Here is a 19,776-nt window from a genome sequence, read left to right as displayed (position 1 = left end):
ATATATATATATATATAAACAACATACACACCCACACACACAGTCTATGGTCCACCCAGTGTGCATATTCTTGTGAGAGGTAAGTAGAACAATGAGGTAGTGAAATGGCTAAGTTTATTATCTAGCTGGAAACTCTTCTTTGCCTATTGTTCTTTTTTTTAGTGCATATGAAGCAGAAATCAAATGTGGGTTAACTGTAGATGTTTAAAATGTACTTTATAATTACCCATTTATTATATTTGTACAGTTTTTACAATTGCTTTCTGTTATTTAAATGTTTGCATCCATTCCTCACCATGATAAAAAATACTGTTACGTCTAGCTCAGAATTAATGCTGCATCAAAAATTCCAGTGTACCCAACTTTGAAGGGAGTTCAAATGGTGTTTCCTGGTGGCAAACCCGTTCTTCAGATAAACCCAAGGTCATTTGAAAGCAGCATGTGACTGCATCCATGTCCCTCATGATGAGCAGTTAGATTGTAAATGTCCAAAGAAAGTCAGAAAAATGTCTGAAAATCATTGTGTAACATTAAGAATTGTCTCTATCGAAACACATTTTTGTTGTGGTGGGGAAATTATTTTTTGAGTGTAGAACACTTCAAAGCTGTGTTTGTTAGTCATGCGCTGGCTGTTTTTGAGTAATGCTGAATATTAGCTAAATTTGTCACTAAATTCGTTTTAATGATGAATGATGTCCTCTTCTTTCATGTTTTAGCCTCTTTCTGGGGCCTTTTTCTGGGCCTTTTACTTGGCTTTTGTGAGACAGAGCTGAATTCAGCATTAATTATACTGAGCATGTTATTAAATGATTAAAACATTCTGACTTAAAAAAAATTTAGCTGAGGCTGTAATTGCCAATTTTGGTACATCTGATATAACATATGTATCATTATAAACTCTGAGATCAGAATTCATCTACAGGGGGAATAAATTGTTTTAAAAAACATCTCCTAATGGGCCTGAGCATGTGGGCATGATTTTCTCTTCTGAATGCAAAAAAAATTAAATGCAAATGCAAAAGGTTTACCTTAAGCTAGAAATGGACCATTTTAAAATAGTATTTATAGTGGTCACATTGATTAACAATTAAGATTCTTGGTCATGCATGCATTGTTGTTCCCTGAGTTTAAATGAGAAAAACAGACAAAGAATCATTTAAAAACCAAACCAACAGTTTATGTACATTCAGTTGAAATGACAAAAACACATATCGTTTACATCACAAAACAAAGCATTGTGGGTAAAAATGGATCCTCTCAGTCAGTTCCCCTGCAAAACACCCTGCAGCAAAGGATCATGGAAGATTCTGAGTGCAGCCTGGTGATCGGGAACTGAAAGAAATCAGGACGCAAGATTTTACATCTCAACACAGGACAGGCCTCAGCAAAATTAAGGCAACACACAAAAAAAACGCCAGACAGAACTGAGAATAAGCAAACATTGCTCTTTCAAGCAGGCTTCTCACTGTCTGTTTAGAAATGTCTGACATTATGGCAACCATAACATCTCTGTCTTTGGGGGGAAAAAGAGCAATAATGAGCAAATCAGGTGAATACAGGCAGGCCGTATTAATTACACCATTCATCTTATCATTCTAAGAGCTTAACTATCGGAAGCAATTTTTGGAGCTTCATTTACCAAGAGAGATTGTGTAACATAGATTGCAAGGGATGTGACTGGCAAATTTTTATGTCCCTACTGAAATACAGCTTGGCTATCAACATGAACTGGCCTTAGTTGTTTTTTTTTTTCAGAAATTTCACCAGATTACCACAGACAGCATGGACTGAAAAGTAACAGCCCTAGAGTACACATCAGCATTATGCAACAGGCGACACACTCGGTAACAATAAAAACAGGGCACAAGGCTGTGTCTATTACCAGGTTTTGGTATTACAATTCCTTGAGGTCATTTCAGACAGGACTACTATTATTGAGAAAGCCCTGAGTTCTGCCAATTACAGATCATTCAATACACAGTTATTTCTGTCAGACTGTAAAAACTGGATTGAAATCACACATTTTGCTAATGCTCACTTTACCTACAGAGGAGTCTTCCACAGGCGGCTCTGACTGGCCCCTGATTCTGATGTTACATGGCAGAGAAGGTTCACAGGTTAGGGAGAAGATTAGCTTACTTTAGGTCCCCTCCAGACATTATAACTCTGGGTATCAGCCTGATTTGCAGATGAACTCAAACACAGCATGCATATCTCCTGCAGTTAACATGCAAACTCTCCAACAGCACGCCACAGATTAATCTTGCGCATACTAGTAAAAACAAACAAACGAACAAACACAATCATGAAAAATAAAACAACGCATGCACACCACCACAAGTGACCTAAATGTGCTTTTTAAGAAACTTTGGAACCAAAACAAGTACAATAAAATAATATAATAATAATAACAATAATAAACAAATGGCAATAGTAATAATATCAATAATAACTGAGTAAATTCGTAGATACACACAGAGTTAAACAAGAGGCATTTCAGGAAGCAAGACCCAGTCGTAATGAAAGTCTAAACCGTCCAATATGAATTACTCTTCCGCCAAACAGCCCTGACAGTTGGACCTTTGGCTTATCTGCCTAAATAAAAGATCCTGTTAAATGAAATATTCCCCCAAATGTGTGTGGCCCGTACAGAAGAATGTTGCTGTATTTGTGCTTAAAATAGTTGTCAGTGTCAAAGATCGGGACAGGCTGGACTGAAGGCAAAAGTGTTGTTGTCCACAGTAAAGCTGCTGAGCACAGTTGGAGTCCAGCAGGGCGAGCCACTCAACTACTGAACTGCTCTGAGCTGACAAGTCAGTTCTACTTCACACAGGTTCTGATGAAGGCAGTAAGAGATGGTTTTAATCACTTCCCTTACATGCTCAGGGACAGGGTGAGTCTGAAATGGACAAATGCTGCCTACTGAGGCAGTATAAAGGAAGGAAGGCATTGAGTCCAAATACAAAATACAAAACACTGCCTGCTGAGGTGCCTCCATCGTCCACTGCTGAAGGCTGTGCAGACGTGGTCTGTGTAAGCCAACACCCTCCCGTGCATCCACCTAGTCACTGTAAAGCATGCCGATGACCTGTCTCTTCTTCACGGTCCTTCCTGGTTCAAGGTTAAAGGGCAGCGATCGTTGTAACGTAATCATGGGCAGGTCAACCATGGAGAGACACTGTGCAAATTATCTTAACATTAGCTAGGCTAGACTTATTAATCACTAGCTGGTGCTAGTATTGAGCAAACATGATGATAAATAGAATTAGCAAGCTAGCTAATGTTATTAATGCATGTACAGTAGTGGTGTGAAGCTGCGTGTCTACAACAAATCAACTCTATACAATTTTCCACTTACCACAGATGTAGCTGATCAGTCAATACATGTTTGGTGTCCAAATTTTGTTTCTATATCTTAATCTTTTCCATAAATATATCTATAAAACCTATTTTAGCTTGCTCAAACCACATCCAGGTCTTTAATGTGATTTGAGACACATTATGACTTGTTGGGACCTATAAAGATGAACAAAACGTCACCATGTAGGGGTGTTTCATCGAAATCTGAATCCCATTCCCATGCACACACATCAGACAGGCACATGCATGCAATTTCGGTGGTTTCTGTTTATTGTATCTTCACTTTGAAATTTTAAGATGCTCAGTTCTACACAGTGAACTTTTGTTTATTTTTATAGTTCACAGTAAATCATACTGCATCATATCAATATATCTGCATGACCTTAATGAAGACCCTAATATGGTTTGAATGGGTAGAAATAAGTTTTAGGGATGTATTCATGGAAGAAATTTGGGTGACTATTGACTTTGTTTGCTAGCAACATTAACCTTGTAGCTCCAGTGCTAAACTAAAGAAGAAACATTTGAACACATTTTTCGGCTGATTGACTAAATCTGGGTTAAGTGGGGTAATCTTTTCCTAACAGTACATGTTTCATTTATCTTTAATTGCGTTATTTACCATTTTGATGTTCATGCCTTAAATGGAAACAATGCTGGGGCAGTCCAAATGAACATGAAGTGGCAGTAATTTCACCCGTGGACTGTTGGTATTTTGGCAGTGTTGTGATATACTGCAACTTTGGAAGTTTATCTCAAAACAAATTCTTTTAGAGGTGACTTCCTATAAACACTCTCACTCATCAGGCTTCACTCCATTTCTGACATACACAGCCTATGGCGATTCTTTCTAATTTTCTGTTGGACTGAACCACTGATGGAGACTGTCAGGGAGGTGACAAGGAAGTAACTGGGCCGTGTAGAAGCTTTAGTCTAGATAACAAAATTGAATAATAAAGGTACATAGACGCTTGTGCAGGTACAACAACAGTAAAGAGCATTCATACCTAAAATCGTAAAGACTTAAGAAGTAAAGACTTAAGTGGATAATACTATATAAAGCAATGATAACAATAACAGTAACAATAGGCAGAATTATATAACTACACCATTACTATTCACGTTACATTATCCAGAGCAAAAAGGCTACGTGAGGTAACAAAGAGCAAAAAATAAAAATAAACACAATTAGTTTCATTTCCTCAACATTTTTTTCTCTTTTAAAAAATAATATTCAACTTCTCTGTTGTTTTTTAGTTATTCAGTCTTTTGGTTTCTCCCAAGCATTCATTTCAAAGGCATTCATGCATGTGTTTGTGCTGCGCAGTTGTCTGTAATGTATCCTGGGAAGCTCCGTTACTGGAGCAACCATGGGTGGCTCTTTAGGGTTCGAGGATCCACATGGTTAATAAAAATGCAAAAACAACATCAGGGAAAAAAACACTCACAAGAACGCAGTGGGGTTAAGAACCATGCGGGTGTGCATGTTTATACAAGTTAAATGGACAGAAGACTGCTGTAGTGTATATGCATATATTTTTGGGCAGTTACACAAGGTCATCACTGAAGTGTAGGTTTTAGCACGCCTGACTTGACATGAATATGCATTATCAAGGAGTGGCACTTTTGAGACACAAAAAATAGGGGATCTGACTTGGCCTGGGCAATAGGGTGATGTAATCAGATATAGGTGATGATTGACAAATAAAGTGATAATGGTGCTTTAAAGGGAAATAGCCTTTTAGTTAAAGAGAACTGACAGACACGAATTTCATTTTACACAGCCTGTTAAATACATTATATGGCCAAAAGTATGCAGACACCTGACTATCACACTTATATGAGCTTATTGGACTGTTCGTTCCAAAACCCATGGGCATTATGGAGAATGGAGTTGCCCCCTTTGTGGCTAAAGCAGTCTCCACTCTTCTGGGAAGGCTTCCACATGATTTTGTAGTGTCTGTGGAAATTTGTGCCCTTGGTATCATCATTACCCTTTAATGGAACTTCAGGGCTGAGCCTAAACCCTGAAAAACAAACTGTCCTCCATTCTGGTAGGTAGTGTTCTCATGGCATCCGCCAAACCCAGATTTGTCCATCAGACGAATCATACCAAACACGAAAGCGTGTTTCATTTCCACTGTTTCAGAGTCCAGTGGCAGCAAGCTTTACATCTCTCCAGCCTACACCTGACATTGCAAATTGTGACTTTAGGCTTGCATGCAGCTGCTCTGCCATGAAAATCCATATTATGAAGCTTCCGAAGCACAGTTCTTGTGCTGGTTTTGCTTCCAGAGGCAGTTTGGAACTCTGTAGCAGATGATGCAAGAGAGGACAGGCAATTTTTACACGCTTCATGCTTCAGCTCTGCAAGTTTGTGTGGTCTACCATTTTATGGCTGAGCTGTTGTTTCTCCTAAATGCCTCCATTTCACAATAATAATAACATTTATATAAGATCTGTTAAGACTGCATTTCTATGTGCTTGATTTTATACACTTGTTAGCAATGATTGTGGCTGAAACACTTGAACTCAAAGATTAAGAGGGGTGTCCAAATTTTTTGGCCATATAGTGTAATATTAAATAACATATAGACATAATGTTTAACTCCCTTTTACTGTTAAAACAACAAATTATTTCAGCGTTAAAGTAAGCAGTGAGTAAATTCCTCAGTGTCTCTGTGCAACATACATTCCGAGGAAAATTCTCAGCATTTTCCATATAGCTCAAGAGTCCTAATGGTTTGGATGTGTTGTAACATTACTAAAATATAATACTCCATAGTCTTTCCATGTATAGATGAATTCCAGTGCCTCCATTTTTTAATTATTTAAGAGCACATGGCTTTGGAACTCATTTTGAGCATGTGTAGATGTCGGGGTTTCTCCAGTAGGGAGCAGTATTAGCATGCACGTTGATTTAGTTTTTACCATTTAAAGACAAGAAAGAAAGCATTAAAATGTTTTTCATTATGTCAGTTCATGTTAAAAAGGCATATAATCTAAATATAGCACAGAAAGTAGGTCAAAGTTGCATTTCCAATGGGGAGACGAGGTTATTGATAATTCCAATTTTGTAATAATAAAATATTCAAGCTTATAGGTGACTATGCAAATGAACAACCTGGAGCAATTTACTAACCTGAACTACCTGTGTTTTTATTTTTTTTTAAAGGAGGCACAATTACTTTGCAGAAGACGGCGTGCAACTGAGTAAAGACAACAGATAGATATCTGTCTACATTTGGTTAAAATGTGATTGTTTCTTTATTTTCATTCACCTAGTTTTTACCCCAGTTTAATCATGGCTAGTTAGCTAGGTCTCAACCCATCACACAATGCACGTGCAATGGGTGGGTGAAGGCTAGCACATGCTTCCTTTGAGACATGTTAAGCCAGTAACCACATTTTTTAAACTGCTGCTAACACATCATTGGACAACTCAACATGCTTTGTAATAACAGCAAACAGATGCCTATGTTGGTTAGCACTGCGCTCATTGATGGGGGAGGGACAGCAAGGTCAATTATCATCTCTACTGGCCCTGGATGTTTGTGGCATCTCCAGGAATTGAATCTGCCCCCTGCTATTCTAATTACCTATTCTGTTTTTGACGTCAGTTAAATAGCAGGCCACAAGACCAAAAGGATCTAAAACAGGGAGGAATAACACTTAACTTTACTTCCTATGTAGTTTTGGGGCCGGAAGTGATCTTGTAATGACAAACACATCTGTGGACAACTTATTGAACATCTGGTGTTTGATGGAGGGGGTATGCCCCTTCTAAATCCTGCCACCAAATTCCTCCAGTCCATGCTCTTAACAACTAGAGTACAATCAATTAACATAGGCAAAGCAATCCAGCTAGCAGAATGCAGGTGTAACTGTTTTTACCTGCAAGAGGTAATATTTATTTTTACTGCATGTAATGTGGTCTCCACACACGCATCATACATCTACATGATTAACTGGAGTTTCTTGGGGTACTTTTACGTTACATCCATGGGTTAACGACAGGCTTGTTGTCAGAAAGTGCACCATTGGCCCCTACTTTGAGGTGCACTTTCACAAGGTTTTGGATTGGTTTAGAACATAGGTTCTCAAACTGGGGGCATCAGGGGGCACTAAATAGGCCACAGAAAAATACAAGAAGTTGTATTTCTACTCAATTTAGACAGTTTTTTTTTAACTTGGCCATATCTAATTAAACATACTAAACATATCATCATATTAAACATACCAACCAATTACAACTCCCAGCCAAACCGCAGGACGCACAGTGGCACTTACTATCCTAGGGAAGGAAATCTTAAACTAAAACAGTTTAGACTGGGTTTAGAAATTTATCACCCAACTAAGTCTAAATTCCTACCACATTTAGCCCATAATTTCTCATGGCTGTCCCCTACGTTCTCTTTACGAGATCATGTCTGGTACTGTGAGACTAGTTCCTATGCTGATAGATGCTGGATGTACTAAAAAAGTTCCATTGCAGTTGTACCTGGTGCCTTTTAACTCAAGTTTTTGCCTAGCTACTTTTCTACTTGCGTCTTTTCATTTTTTGGATTTTACTGACACTTTTTATTGCAGCATGCATTAAGGATACTGTACCCTTCTCTGCTGTTCAGAGTGTATATTTGAATGTAGTGTAATGTATGTATGTGTTCTGTACAGGTGAAATGAAAAGTAGGTTTAGTCTTTCTCCTCAAAGCACAGCTGTAGTGGAAAACGCGAAGCAGCAGAACTTTCTTTCCCATAAAACATTGAGAATTTATCCCCTGCCTTCAGGCTTGGCATCCTCCACCAAGTTTTGGAAATGGTTCAGGATGTTGTTTCCATGGTAACAGTGAGGCTAGCTGTGCTATGGACCACAGATAAAGATCCAGAGACAAAGAAGAAGGAAGAATGGCTGTCAATCAGTAATTGATAATCAATATGGGGCAAACCTGCTGTACCCTCCCCTGTAAAGACCAGCCTACAGAGAGAGAAGGAGAGAGAGAGAGAAATATAAAACAGGTGGAAAGCTGAAATTTTTTTCAGCAGATACTCTGTGTGTGTATGTGTGTGTGTGTGTGTGTTTGTATGTGTTTTTTACCATGGCTCCTACTCCATAAGCAGCAGCAGCAGCAGCAGCAGGTGCGAGTGTGTGGTACGGGTCTGCAGCGTAAACTCGCCCATAACTTTAAAAAAACACATACAGACAGAAGGCATTTACATTACTACTGCAGCCCAAATTAACTCTGCCTTCTTTTGCTTTCAGAACTGTCGTTGAGAGCTGGGGCCACTTGCCAGGCCTCGTTCACCAATCATTCTTAAAAAGAAATTTCTCTTATACAGTTTTTGACAGAATTACAAATGCAGAGGAAAAAGTTACATTGATTAGGGATGCACATAAAATTCAGTCACTGAAACATTTCAGCTGAAATGTTCCTGCTAGCATAGCAATGCCATCTGTAACCGCAGCTTTTGAAATGACAAAAAGCTGAGGATACTGATGAGTAAAAAATCCCTTAGATGACAGTGCCAAACTGCAAAGTATAACTATAAATTATGGGAAATTCATTGCCTTAGATGGCCAACCATTCTCTGTTGTTGAGGACGTTAGATTTCATAGGGACCTACTATGGCCTATATATACACTGTAACAATTTAAGTTTATTTTGTGTATACTCTTATTTATCATCAGCTCTGTTTTGTCCTATTGAAAGCAGATTTTATGAATATTCAAAATAAATGTTTTCTTGTTTCTGAATCTGACGTACACTTTTCTTAAGACCTTTCTCAAGAACACATTTAAGAAAAAAACTTAGGAAGATATTGGTGAAAGAGCTCCATTCAAAACAAATTTTAATATATTACTTCTGGACATATAATTTGTCATTTTTCTCCCTACACTATTCTGCCCTGCCTCTCATTGATTTCAGTTTTTTCATTATTTTATTCACTGTCATTTTCTCAACTGATAAACTCTCTCTCCCCCTCGTCGTGGCCATTTTACTTTTAGTCACTGGAATTTGAAGTGATATTGTTTGACTCAAGAGAACAAAGTGAACGAGTGAAACAGAGATGAGTTAAAGTGTTTCCTATTTTTCTCTTCAGCGTTGCTGATCTGTGTTTGACCATTTCTTGCCAGTACGCATGAGTGTTATGTCATGATAGCCTGGTTTCCTTTATTACATACTGGTTTCTTTGTATTCCATACTGGACACAATCTGTTCAGCAACTACTGCCATTTATTATGTCACTTACATCGCTGTACTGACGGCGATGTCTACTATCTACTAGAATTATGTTGAGAATATTTTGTTTATTTTTTTTACTATTAATTATTAACTTTTGGTCCCAGAGGACGCTCAACAAGCTGTTAGCCATATTGGATAACACCTCACACCCCCTGCATGCTACACTGGACAGACAGAGAAGCACATTCAGTGGCAGACTGTTACAGTTGCGCTGCGTTAAAGAGCGCTGTGTGAGATCTTTCTTACCCACTGCTATCAGGCTCTACAACAAGTCTCCTCACTGCAGAGATGGTACTGATCTCCTGCTGTCTGAACTGTGCTGAACCACATCACAATATTGCCTTTCCTGTTAATACACACTGTGCAATATATCATAACTGCTACTGTAATGACTCTTTCACTAAGCACTTAGTGCCTGCTATCATGTGAATAAAACAAATCTGTCTCATATGCCATGTAAATATGCAAATAGATCTACTTTTATTTTAATTCTCTCATACTTTAACTTATGAAACACTGCAATTTCCCTTCGGGATCAATAAAGTTCTATCTGTCTGTCTGTCTTTACTGTGGGCCCCCCTTAAGAACAGATGATGGGGCAGCTCCGGCTCTGTGATTTATTAATAATTATTGATAACAGGCATATCATTGCTAATTGGAATTTATCATCAACAAACAGCAACAGCAACAGCAATGGAATTACCATTTTTCTTTTAGCCACTGAGATTCAAAGAGAGATTCAAGCTCTGCAGCAGTGCTGTGTGTGTGTGGTGGACTTTGGCCATGAGCTCTAATGTGAAATATGACGGTGTTAATTATAAGTATTCAAAACCTGATGTTTTTGAAGATGTTTTTATTTTTTTTGGACAGACTTGGATTTGGTTTAAATAGCCTAACAGGTTTGTTGTCCACCTCTGATGCAAATGCAAACAGTCCTAGATATACTGAATATGACTGCTGTATACCAGTAGTTTTAGATGTAACTAATTATTAATTATTATTAATATTTAAAATAAATTATTAATTTGCAAGTGAGAAATAAAACCATCTGATGAGGACAAGCCTCATACAGAAACTACCTCTTCATCTTCTGGCTCATTCTCACCTGTCACTGTAGGCAGCTGCTGCTGCAGCTGCTGTTGCCCCGGTAACCGCAGCTGGCTGTGCATAGCGATAAGCAGCATAACTCCCCTGAGAAGGAGAGGGGGAGAGAGAGAGAGCAAGAGTGATAAAGACAGACAAACAGACAGATCATTTCTGGCAGTTCTTTAGCTTACCGGTATCTTTAGATCAGCCCTAGCCTAAGTATGAGTTTCACAAACCCAATTCCAATACAGTTAGGACAGTAGGTAAAATGCAAATAAAAACGCACATATTTTCTAAGCCCTTTTCTTTCTGGGTCACGGGGTCAAATAAAAACAGAAAGCAGATATTTATAAATCTACTTTGAGCGGTATCAAAACCAGTAAAAAGACAAGATGTAATGTTCTACTTTATCAGTTTCATTGTTTTTGTTAATATACACTCATTCTGAAATTGATGCCGGCATCACCTTCCAAAAAAGTTAAGACAAGGGCAATTTAAGAATTGAAACAATCTGAAATGTTTAAAAAAAAAAAACACATCTTAAACTGGTGACGCAATCTTATTTGGATATAAAAGGAGCATCCAGGAAAAGCCTAGTCCTTTTTGAGCAAAACGAGTCAAGGTTCACCACTTTACCAAAAACTAGCTAATAATCCAACATCAAAAATTATTCCGTCCTCTACAGTACATGATACCATCAAAGACTCAAAGAGAATCCAGAGCCATCTCTGTGAGCAAGCAAAAAGGCAAAAAAACACAACTGAATGCCCGTGACCTTTGATTACTTAGATAGCACTGCATTAAAAACCAACATGCTTCTGAGATGGATATCGCCATATGGGCTTGGGAATACTCTGACAAACTGTTGTCAATAAACATCCGGTTCGTCACTGTAGTACGCACAGCCGAAGCCATACATCAACAATGTTCAAAATAGCTGCTGACTTCTCCCATCTCAAGCTCTTCTGAAATGAACTGTTAGGCAGTGGAAGCGTGTATTATGGTCTGGCGAGTAAGTTGGGTGTAAGTTGTAAGTGCCTTGCCCAAGGGCACAACCAGGTATACCTAGTCAGTTGTGAAAGTTTGAAACATGCAGGCATCAAATTTGGAATGAGCATATATTTACAAAAAACAATGAAGTTCATTACATAAAACACAAAACGGTGTGTTTTTGTACCATTATCAGTTTAATACAGATTAAACAGAATTTACTAATCATTGCTTTCTGTTTTCATTAGTATTTCACATGTCCCAACTTTTTTGCACTTGGGTTTGTACATGTACACAACAAAACACTTCTGTAAGACGCAGTGAAAAGCTGTACATTTTTGTAAATAAAGACTCACATATAAATCTGCAGCTCCATAGAAGCCATCCTGATACACGACACTGTGTGAGTGTGAGAGAGAGAGAATATTAGCTAATGACCTTTAGCTTTGCCCCTCATACAGTACGACTGATATACACATTACTGTCCCACAGAGATAGACGTGGGTGCTGGTAGACTTAAGCCGATTTTCAATAATGAATTATAACTCAATATTCAGCACCCACAATGTTGTTATGGACATTTGAAAATAGCAGCACTGCATTTTAGTCAATCAAGGAGCAGTTTAACCAGAGATTACTACGGTCTTGAAGAGTTCTTTAGTAAAGACAATGGTTACATATAGAACCATGACAACTTAAAAAAAAAAACATTAATTCATAAATGGCTTACATAATTAAATGTTCATCTTGTGATGAAGAACCTGTAGTACATGGTTCTTTAAAGAACCTTTATTTGATATTGCCCAGGCCTAGTTAAGAGCCACACGGTACTTCTGGTTGATCTACCAAAATAACTTTTAAAGCAGTTTATTTTACTGTTTTTGTAATTATACAAATATGTTGCTTATTATGTCGATGTTTCACTATATCTCAATCTGAAATATTGAAAACTATTTTATTTAAGAATTTAAAACAGTGTTAAAATATTTTTAAATCTTGAGTCTATGAGTTCTCGTTTTTCAGTGGCACATTATAGTTCCAATTTGTTTCTACTTTGTTTTCATCAGGAACTAAACAGGATACATTCAATCCAAGTCAAAGGAATATATGAGGCTCACAACCACCACAAATCACATGTTTTACAGCCCCCCCCCAAAAGCATGCCCAGTTGCAAGGTTCAGTTTGTTACTTGTTACTATATAGACAATATATATAATACTAAAGATAAAAAAAGCCAAAAACATAAAATTTATCCTTCACAAAATTAACAATATAAAGAATTATAAATAAAAGCAAAAATATTTACTCTGTAAGGATTGTGTGGTTTTGTGGTTTTATGTATCAAAAATGGTCATGATTTATTTTTATTTGACCATTTTCCAACCTCTCTTTATCTCTTAGAATTAAACAGGCAGTTTTTGTCACTGTGCCTTTAAGACACAAGATAACAGTTCTATTCTGACCTGTTATGATTGGCTGTTCTGTATTGTGCCTCTTTCAAAACCCTTATAATTTTGACATAAATGGGAGGAGCTGTTTTTGCAGCTCAGTTTTACACATGGACTGTACAGACTGGGAAGTAAATGGTATGTTTTGAAACTTTTTTATGTGTACGTATTACTTCAATGTCTTTTTTTGAAAAAATCCAGGGAAATTCAGTTTTCCTTTAACAGGAATTACACATGTGGATGCTTTGTGGCACAGTTCAGTAGGCACACAGTGCACACAGCGCATTTTTCACTCACACAGTCGCCTTCTGTTTTAGCTTATAAACATAAAGCAATATAACTGCTGTGGGAGATTTAATGAAAAATATTATCATTATCATCAGTTTTACAAGCTTATGTACAGCCATCATGTGAAGAATTTCTAAAGGTGAATTTGCACCAATTTGTGTATGTTACCCTGGATAAGCTGTAATAGGTTGTGTAACAGGTCTGATGGTGCTGTATATGGCTCGGCTCCGCCCCCTTAACTGGGCTCCACGAATCGCTGCTGCAGTGGAGTACGGGAAACTTGGCACTAAAGTGACCAGAACACAAACAAAACTGTGGATCACTGAATCCCTACAACTACAGCAACTAATCAGCAAATCACATCAATACAGAACAGAGAACCAAAGTTCACTCATGTGGAGGGGAAACTTGGAGCTAATCAGGAAAAACACACACGCAGCTACTGTTAGGGAAGATGAAAATATGAACATGAACATCTAATAACACAGGTAAATGGGTTGTGCACCTGTGTACAGATCTGGTCCGTAGACAGCCCCCACTACTGGACTCAGCTTCCACCCTGCTGAACACACACAGTGCACTTTTCATTACCACTGCATGTTTCACACTGCAATCAGAGAGTCTCTACTGGTGATCAAATGGTCTTGCAGGGCCAGATGTGACATCATAACAAGAATACATGTCTGGGGACAACTTATTTAACTTTTGGTGCTAGAGGAAAGTAATATTATAAATAAGGTCTCCTCTTAATCTCATTTACTTCTCCTAGTTCATATTTTAACACTGAAAGTAAACTTCACCAGTCATTTTGGGTGAGCCAATGATTAAAAATGAATGGGGATTGAGACCACTGGTTTACCCACCCTTATGTAGCCCATAATTTCTAATAGTTGACATTTACATCACGAAATCACATCTGGCCCCAGAAGACCAGTAAAAGTGCCGTATATATGTGTGTGTTTACCATAGGGCAGTGTGCTGAGAGTGTCTCCGTTGGAGTAAGGTGTGACCATCTTCTTGTTAGTCATCACTCTGGCTGTGGCATTATTTACCTGAACAGAAATACACATTCGCACACACCATCAACACTGCAACAAATCTAACACAATATCTGCGAATACACTTCTCTGAAGCACAGACACACTCAGAACTATGACTGCAGTACAGTGTATGTGTGTGTGTGTGTGTGTGTGTGTGTGTGTGTGTGTGTGTGTGTGTGTGTGTTTTAGAGGGACAAAAAACAATTTCACTGTCTCAACTACCAGACACAAACCTGCATGAAAAATGTTTGTGGGCACCTTGTCAATTTGAAGTAAGATATTAAAGCCTAACCAGCTTTATTTGGAGGAAAAGAATATCATTACATCAAAACTGTGAAACTCTGCAATTCATCTATTAGGAGCTCCAAGTGTTGCACACACTTTATTCTTGCAAACAGTCAGTTCTTTACCAGACATTCCTGATGGTTTGCATAAAAAAAGTATGTGCAGTACTTAGAGCTGCTCAGCAGGGCTCAACTGATATGAAAATTGTGTTACTGATAGTTTGAAGAGTTTGAAGAGCTTTATATATTAACACAAAAAAAGTCATGTCAGTTTTATTGGTTTTTGTTAATTACTTCTTTTTTTGTATTTATAATAACTGTTCCCATGTTAAAACCTTGGCTGGAAGCATTTTACATGTTTGTTATTTTAATTAATGATGCTGTTTTGTGTTCAAACCATTAAAATTCTCAGACTGTGTATATTCATTAGTATATAAAATAAGCAACTTCAAAGCAACACCTGGGATTTTCACAGATATTGAGAAATTGGTGTAACCTTAAAATGGGTTGATCAGCCCATTGGTATATTGGTAAGGCCCTATTTTATGATGAATATATAGTATATTTATTTATTTAATTTTTTTACGTTATTGTCACAAATATTTACATGTGATAGAATTAGTCTTTAACTCCTGATAAGTTTTTTAATTTCTATTATACCTTTAAAGTCATATTTATATTTCAGATTTAATGATGAAGATCCTATGGCTCAAGTGGTAAATTATTGCAAACAGGCCAAAAAATGCTTGCTTTTATTAAAAATATAGAATAAAAATAATGAGGTGTCCTCATACTTTTGACAGGCAGTGTTAGAAATGAGAAAGCGAGTAAGAAAATATGGTTTTTATGTCAGTGTGTGTGTTGTAATGTTACAGACTGATTTAGGCTGCCCTGTTGATTAACGTTACTGACGTATGCTGCCAGGGTCATTAGTGGACATTTGTTCCAACTGACCAAGGCAGCGAAGAAGGGGTGCCAACATTTCCCAAAAAAATGAATAATCTGAAAACAGAAATTACTCACAGCCAAACATGGGTGCATCACGATCAGTGAGAGTAAAGGGACTAATGAAACAAAACTGAACAAAATATACATATGTATATATTAGCCAATCAGCAAGCATTCAGATGCAGCACTGAGACCAATTAAAAAGAACTGCAGCACACTCATTCAAAACAAACAGGTGGAGGGATGGAGGGATGCAGGTGATGTAGGAAAGAGAGCCAGTCCACAATCAAAACAGGAAAACAGATCATAACAAAGAATAAGGGAGATACAAGAGAGGTACATTTCATCTACTTAAGCAACACCAAAAAAGGGAAAAAAGAAATCAAATTAAACTACTACCAAGATGCATCATTCATAAAGAAATCGGATTGAGTGTCCATTCTCCAACAGCTCTGACTTCATGTGGGAGAGAGAACCATAGCATGGGGAAGGAGAAAGAGGAGAGCAATTCCATACCCAAAAAAAGAATTAAAGAAACAAAAGACACATGGGGGAAAAAAACTGCCAGGCAATATTATCTGCCACATACCAACACACAATCTCAAATTCTAAAAAAAATAAACAATTAGAATATAATATATAACAAAGTAATGAAAATGGGTTCCACAGAACAACTTACAAATCAGCTTCCTGCAAAACATGAGCTGTGGAGCTCAATGGAAAATCATGTCTTTTAAAACACTTATCATTTAAAATAGCTACTAGCTTTCATATTCTTAAAGATGAAATAGAGGAAGTAGTAATTTCCAGCTTGCGTACAGTCAGAGGCCTGTTTCACACACATGCTACCTGTGTGTGTCGATGTGATCGCTGCAGCTTAAAGACAGACAGCATTTATAGGGCAATTATATCTGAGCAAATCCTACGAACATAATTTTTTCACAATGGGTTAAATCAGTTAGTCAAATAAGATCAAATCTTATTTATTCATAAAAGAACACAATGACTTTGGACCTTTGGTACTAGAAAACTACAGCAGCGCTTTTTCTACTGGCCATCAGTCTATGACTGAAGGTTCCAGTTTTATGGTTTTTGGTACCTGTTCAAGACTGGTACTCTATCATTGGTAACAGGCAGTTTAAGCCAATGACAATTCAGTGCATTCTTTACTCTTCCAGTTTCAGAAAAAGTAACCAGGCATTACTTCAAGACCAGAATGCCCTTATGTCGACTGCTACTTGAAAAGATGATACAGTCTAGATAATGCTACTGTTATGAGCATTTATGCTGGCTTCCACAGAACAAGTGTATTTGCAACAGAAATATTCCAAAACAAATAGAATATTTCACTCAACAGATATAAATATAAGCTTTGTGTGATTCTACACACAACTATATATATTCTACAACTATATTATTTCATGCCAGCACAAGTACTGTTAAGATAACTAAGCAAAACCTAAGATAACTAGCAAAGCAAATTAGACATGTACACACAAATTAGAGTGACCAGACGTCCCTGTTTTAAACTGTGAATTTAAAACACACCGGAAAGTCCTAACTAAGACCTGGCAGCAGAGCCGATGTGCAGAAGTCACACACTTGCTTGTTTTGGCCAACAGAGGGGGTCAGCTGCTGCTATCTAGTAACCACTTCTGCCATCTTCTAACCACTGCTGTTTTTAAACTTGACCAGAAGCCAGCAAGTCCACAACATCACCACATCACCTATCCCTGGGTTACTTTGTGTCTTTTCACAAGGGATTAAAAGCAGGGGTGGGGTCACGAAACTTGAATCATACAACCAGGAAACAGGTAGGCTATCTGATCTGTAGGCATACAATCAATCAATCAACCTTTATTTAACCTCAAAGAACATTGAGGGTGACCCTCATTTACAATGTTGCCGAGTTGATACAGCAAAAGGGATTGATAACGCCCTTTGCTTACCCTTAGCAGTTTTCTGCTTTGTGATGGGTTCAAGCCTGTAGATCTACTGGAAAATGTAGCACAAAATGTACAGGTATTTAATTTAATACTGAACATGATTTGTAGAACTGGTGTTTTTGGTTTGTGTTCAGAGTTTATTATAGGCTTGATGCCTATTCTCTGAATGCAGTGGTGAAATGAGACTAAGACCTAAGCCTTCAGTTGAGGCCATAAATGTCAAAACTTTGCCGTAAAGTGAGAAAAAACACATTGTGTGTTAACAGCTAACACTGATACCCTTTAACATATTGGTTGTTCTAGACTAAACACTGACATCTGAAACTTGTAAAAGACATTCTATAGATTTTATTTCAGGCTTATAAGAGACATTAACATATACTTTTACAGTTTTCATCAGTTGTATAGTGACTCATTCAGTGAACAGCCTTAACGTAGACCTGTTTTTTACTGAAACAGTTAGACCACTGCTTATATTTACAATCAGTGACATATCTAGAACTTCCAGAAGGTCTAGAGATAAGTTTTTTTCCTCCAAATTGATCCCTCCCATTATAAATCAAAACGTGATTGGTTGATTCAGTGTCATTTCCTAATTATGTTGATCTAAAGTACAGCTTTCTGTCCAGCTTCTGAAGTCCTAACCAGTGGGAGAGCTAGCTTGGCTGTATCTGCCTAGACACCACAGGGACAATCCTGATTGTCCTATAGCAGACTTTAATTTTTTTCTTTCAAATTAAAAAATAACAAATGATGTAAGAGTTCTTGCCATGTTTCAATACAACAAGCATAATTATGCTATTTAACAAAAAATAATAATATTTAACAAAAATGACTAATGAACTGGTGTAGCTTTAACCTGCATGAAATAAATAGGACAATAACTACTAGAAGACACTGAGTCTTCCTCACTTTCTAGATGCAATGATGCATCTGAACCTCAAGGCCATGCTTTTTCTGCAGGTTGTGTGAACACTCTAGCCTGTTAACATGGCCAATGAAATGAAAAGCAAGATGTTCCAAACTGCTCACGCAGAGGCAGTGTGTGTGAGTGTGTGTGTGTGAAACAGGCCTCAGATTTTAATGCCTCCTTTTCATTACATTAAAATAACTTTCATTAATTAAACTTCACATTACATGAGCTTATTATTAAAGTGCTAATCTTTATGCAACAGAAAGCTGAAAGCTGGAGAGCCAGATGCAGTTTAACTCATTAATGTCAATGAGCTGTAATTGGTGTTAATAGTCAGAAAGCCAATCAAAGTTAGATCACTCTTTACCCAGTGTAAAAGCAGATGTTAAAATGGGCATGATGTTAAAAGAATTGTATATTTGGGTAGATATAACCATATAAATTATAACTAGTGAAATTAATCTCTCATCTAAACATTTATGCCACACTGAAAAAAAATCACATCTCACATTGATCTTTAACATTCAACTCCGTCTTCTGCAGCATGTGTCGGTCAGTGCACTCCAATACAATTAATACTATTTTAATTCTGTGATTTGTTTTAATGATAAAGGTAAAATTCTGTAATATCTAATTGTGTTAATACAAAGTCAGTCAGTGATGCCAAATGCCACACACTTACCGAAGCCACGGGAACAGCGAGTGGTTACTGTGGAGACTGACACACCACACACAGAAGTCATTCAGGGAAACAGAAAAAAATATAAGCATCAAATAAATAAACTAACAATCCAGTAATTAAAAAAGGTGCAGTGACCAAAACTCTGAAACAAAATCAAGATGACTTGAACAATATTCCCCAGAGAGACCGATACAAAGAGTGACAAGCTGATAGCCACCTGCTGTCTTGGACAGTTTACTTCCACAGTTTACTTCCACACACACACACACACACACACTTTTTTTGTTGATATGCAATGTTAATGACATTGATTAAGTTAATGATCAATCAGTGATCAACATTCAGACAGCTGCAGCAATTTGACTGGGGCCTTCAAGTTTTAATACACTCCCCTAACATGCAAATGCAAGTTTCATCTTTTTGCAGAAAAAAAAATAATCATGTAATGTGTAAACTTAAGATATTTACAAAATAGGGAACAAAATGTAAATGAAATGGGAGCTATACAGCCCATAATCACATATTTTACCACATTCACCGCATTCTTAT

General features: G+C 37.4%; 1 protein-coding gene across 6 annotated transcripts in view; it reads right to left on the bottom strand.

The window, feature by feature from the left end:
- Window positions 1–1,152: 1,152 nt before the first annotated feature.
- LOC118805891 (RNA binding protein fox-1 homolog 3-like) overlaps window positions 1,153–19,776 on the bottom strand; it is a 39,080-nt gene continuing 20,456 nt past the window's right edge. Inside the window, exons 7-14 of one of the 6 annotated variants that reach the window (XM_036567035.1) lie at window positions 14,379–14,466; window positions 13,920–13,976; window positions 13,583–13,700; window positions 12,035–12,077; window positions 10,708–10,793; window positions 8,456–8,540; window positions 8,307–8,335; window positions 1,153–1,332 (exon numbers count right to left, since the gene is read on the bottom strand). In XM_036567035.1, the coding sequence (XP_036422928.1) occupies window positions 1,296–1,332; window positions 8,307–8,335; window positions 8,456–8,540; window positions 10,708–10,793; window positions 12,035–12,077; window positions 13,583–13,700; window positions 13,920–13,976; window positions 14,379–14,466 (543 nt within the window). In that variant the 3' untranslated portion in view covers window positions 1,153–1,295. Of the gene's footprint in view, window positions 8,336–8,455; window positions 8,541–10,707; window positions 10,794–12,034; window positions 12,078–13,582; window positions 13,701–13,919; window positions 13,977–14,378; window positions 14,467–19,776 lie in introns of all 6 variants that reach the window. The other 5 variants (XM_036567038.1, XM_036567041.1, XM_036567036.1 and 2 more) reach the window with 5 other exon arrangements.

This window comes from Colossoma macropomum, unplaced genomic scaffold (genome assembly GCF_904425465.1).
Source record: "Colossoma macropomum unplaced genomic scaffold, Colossoma_macropomum, whole genome shotgun sequence".
NCBI lineage: Eukaryota > Metazoa > Chordata > Actinopteri > Characiformes > Serrasalmidae > Colossoma > Colossoma macropomum.
The sequence above is the reverse complement of the archived record's forward strand: the minus strand, read 5'-3'. Positions and strand labels throughout refer to the sequence as shown.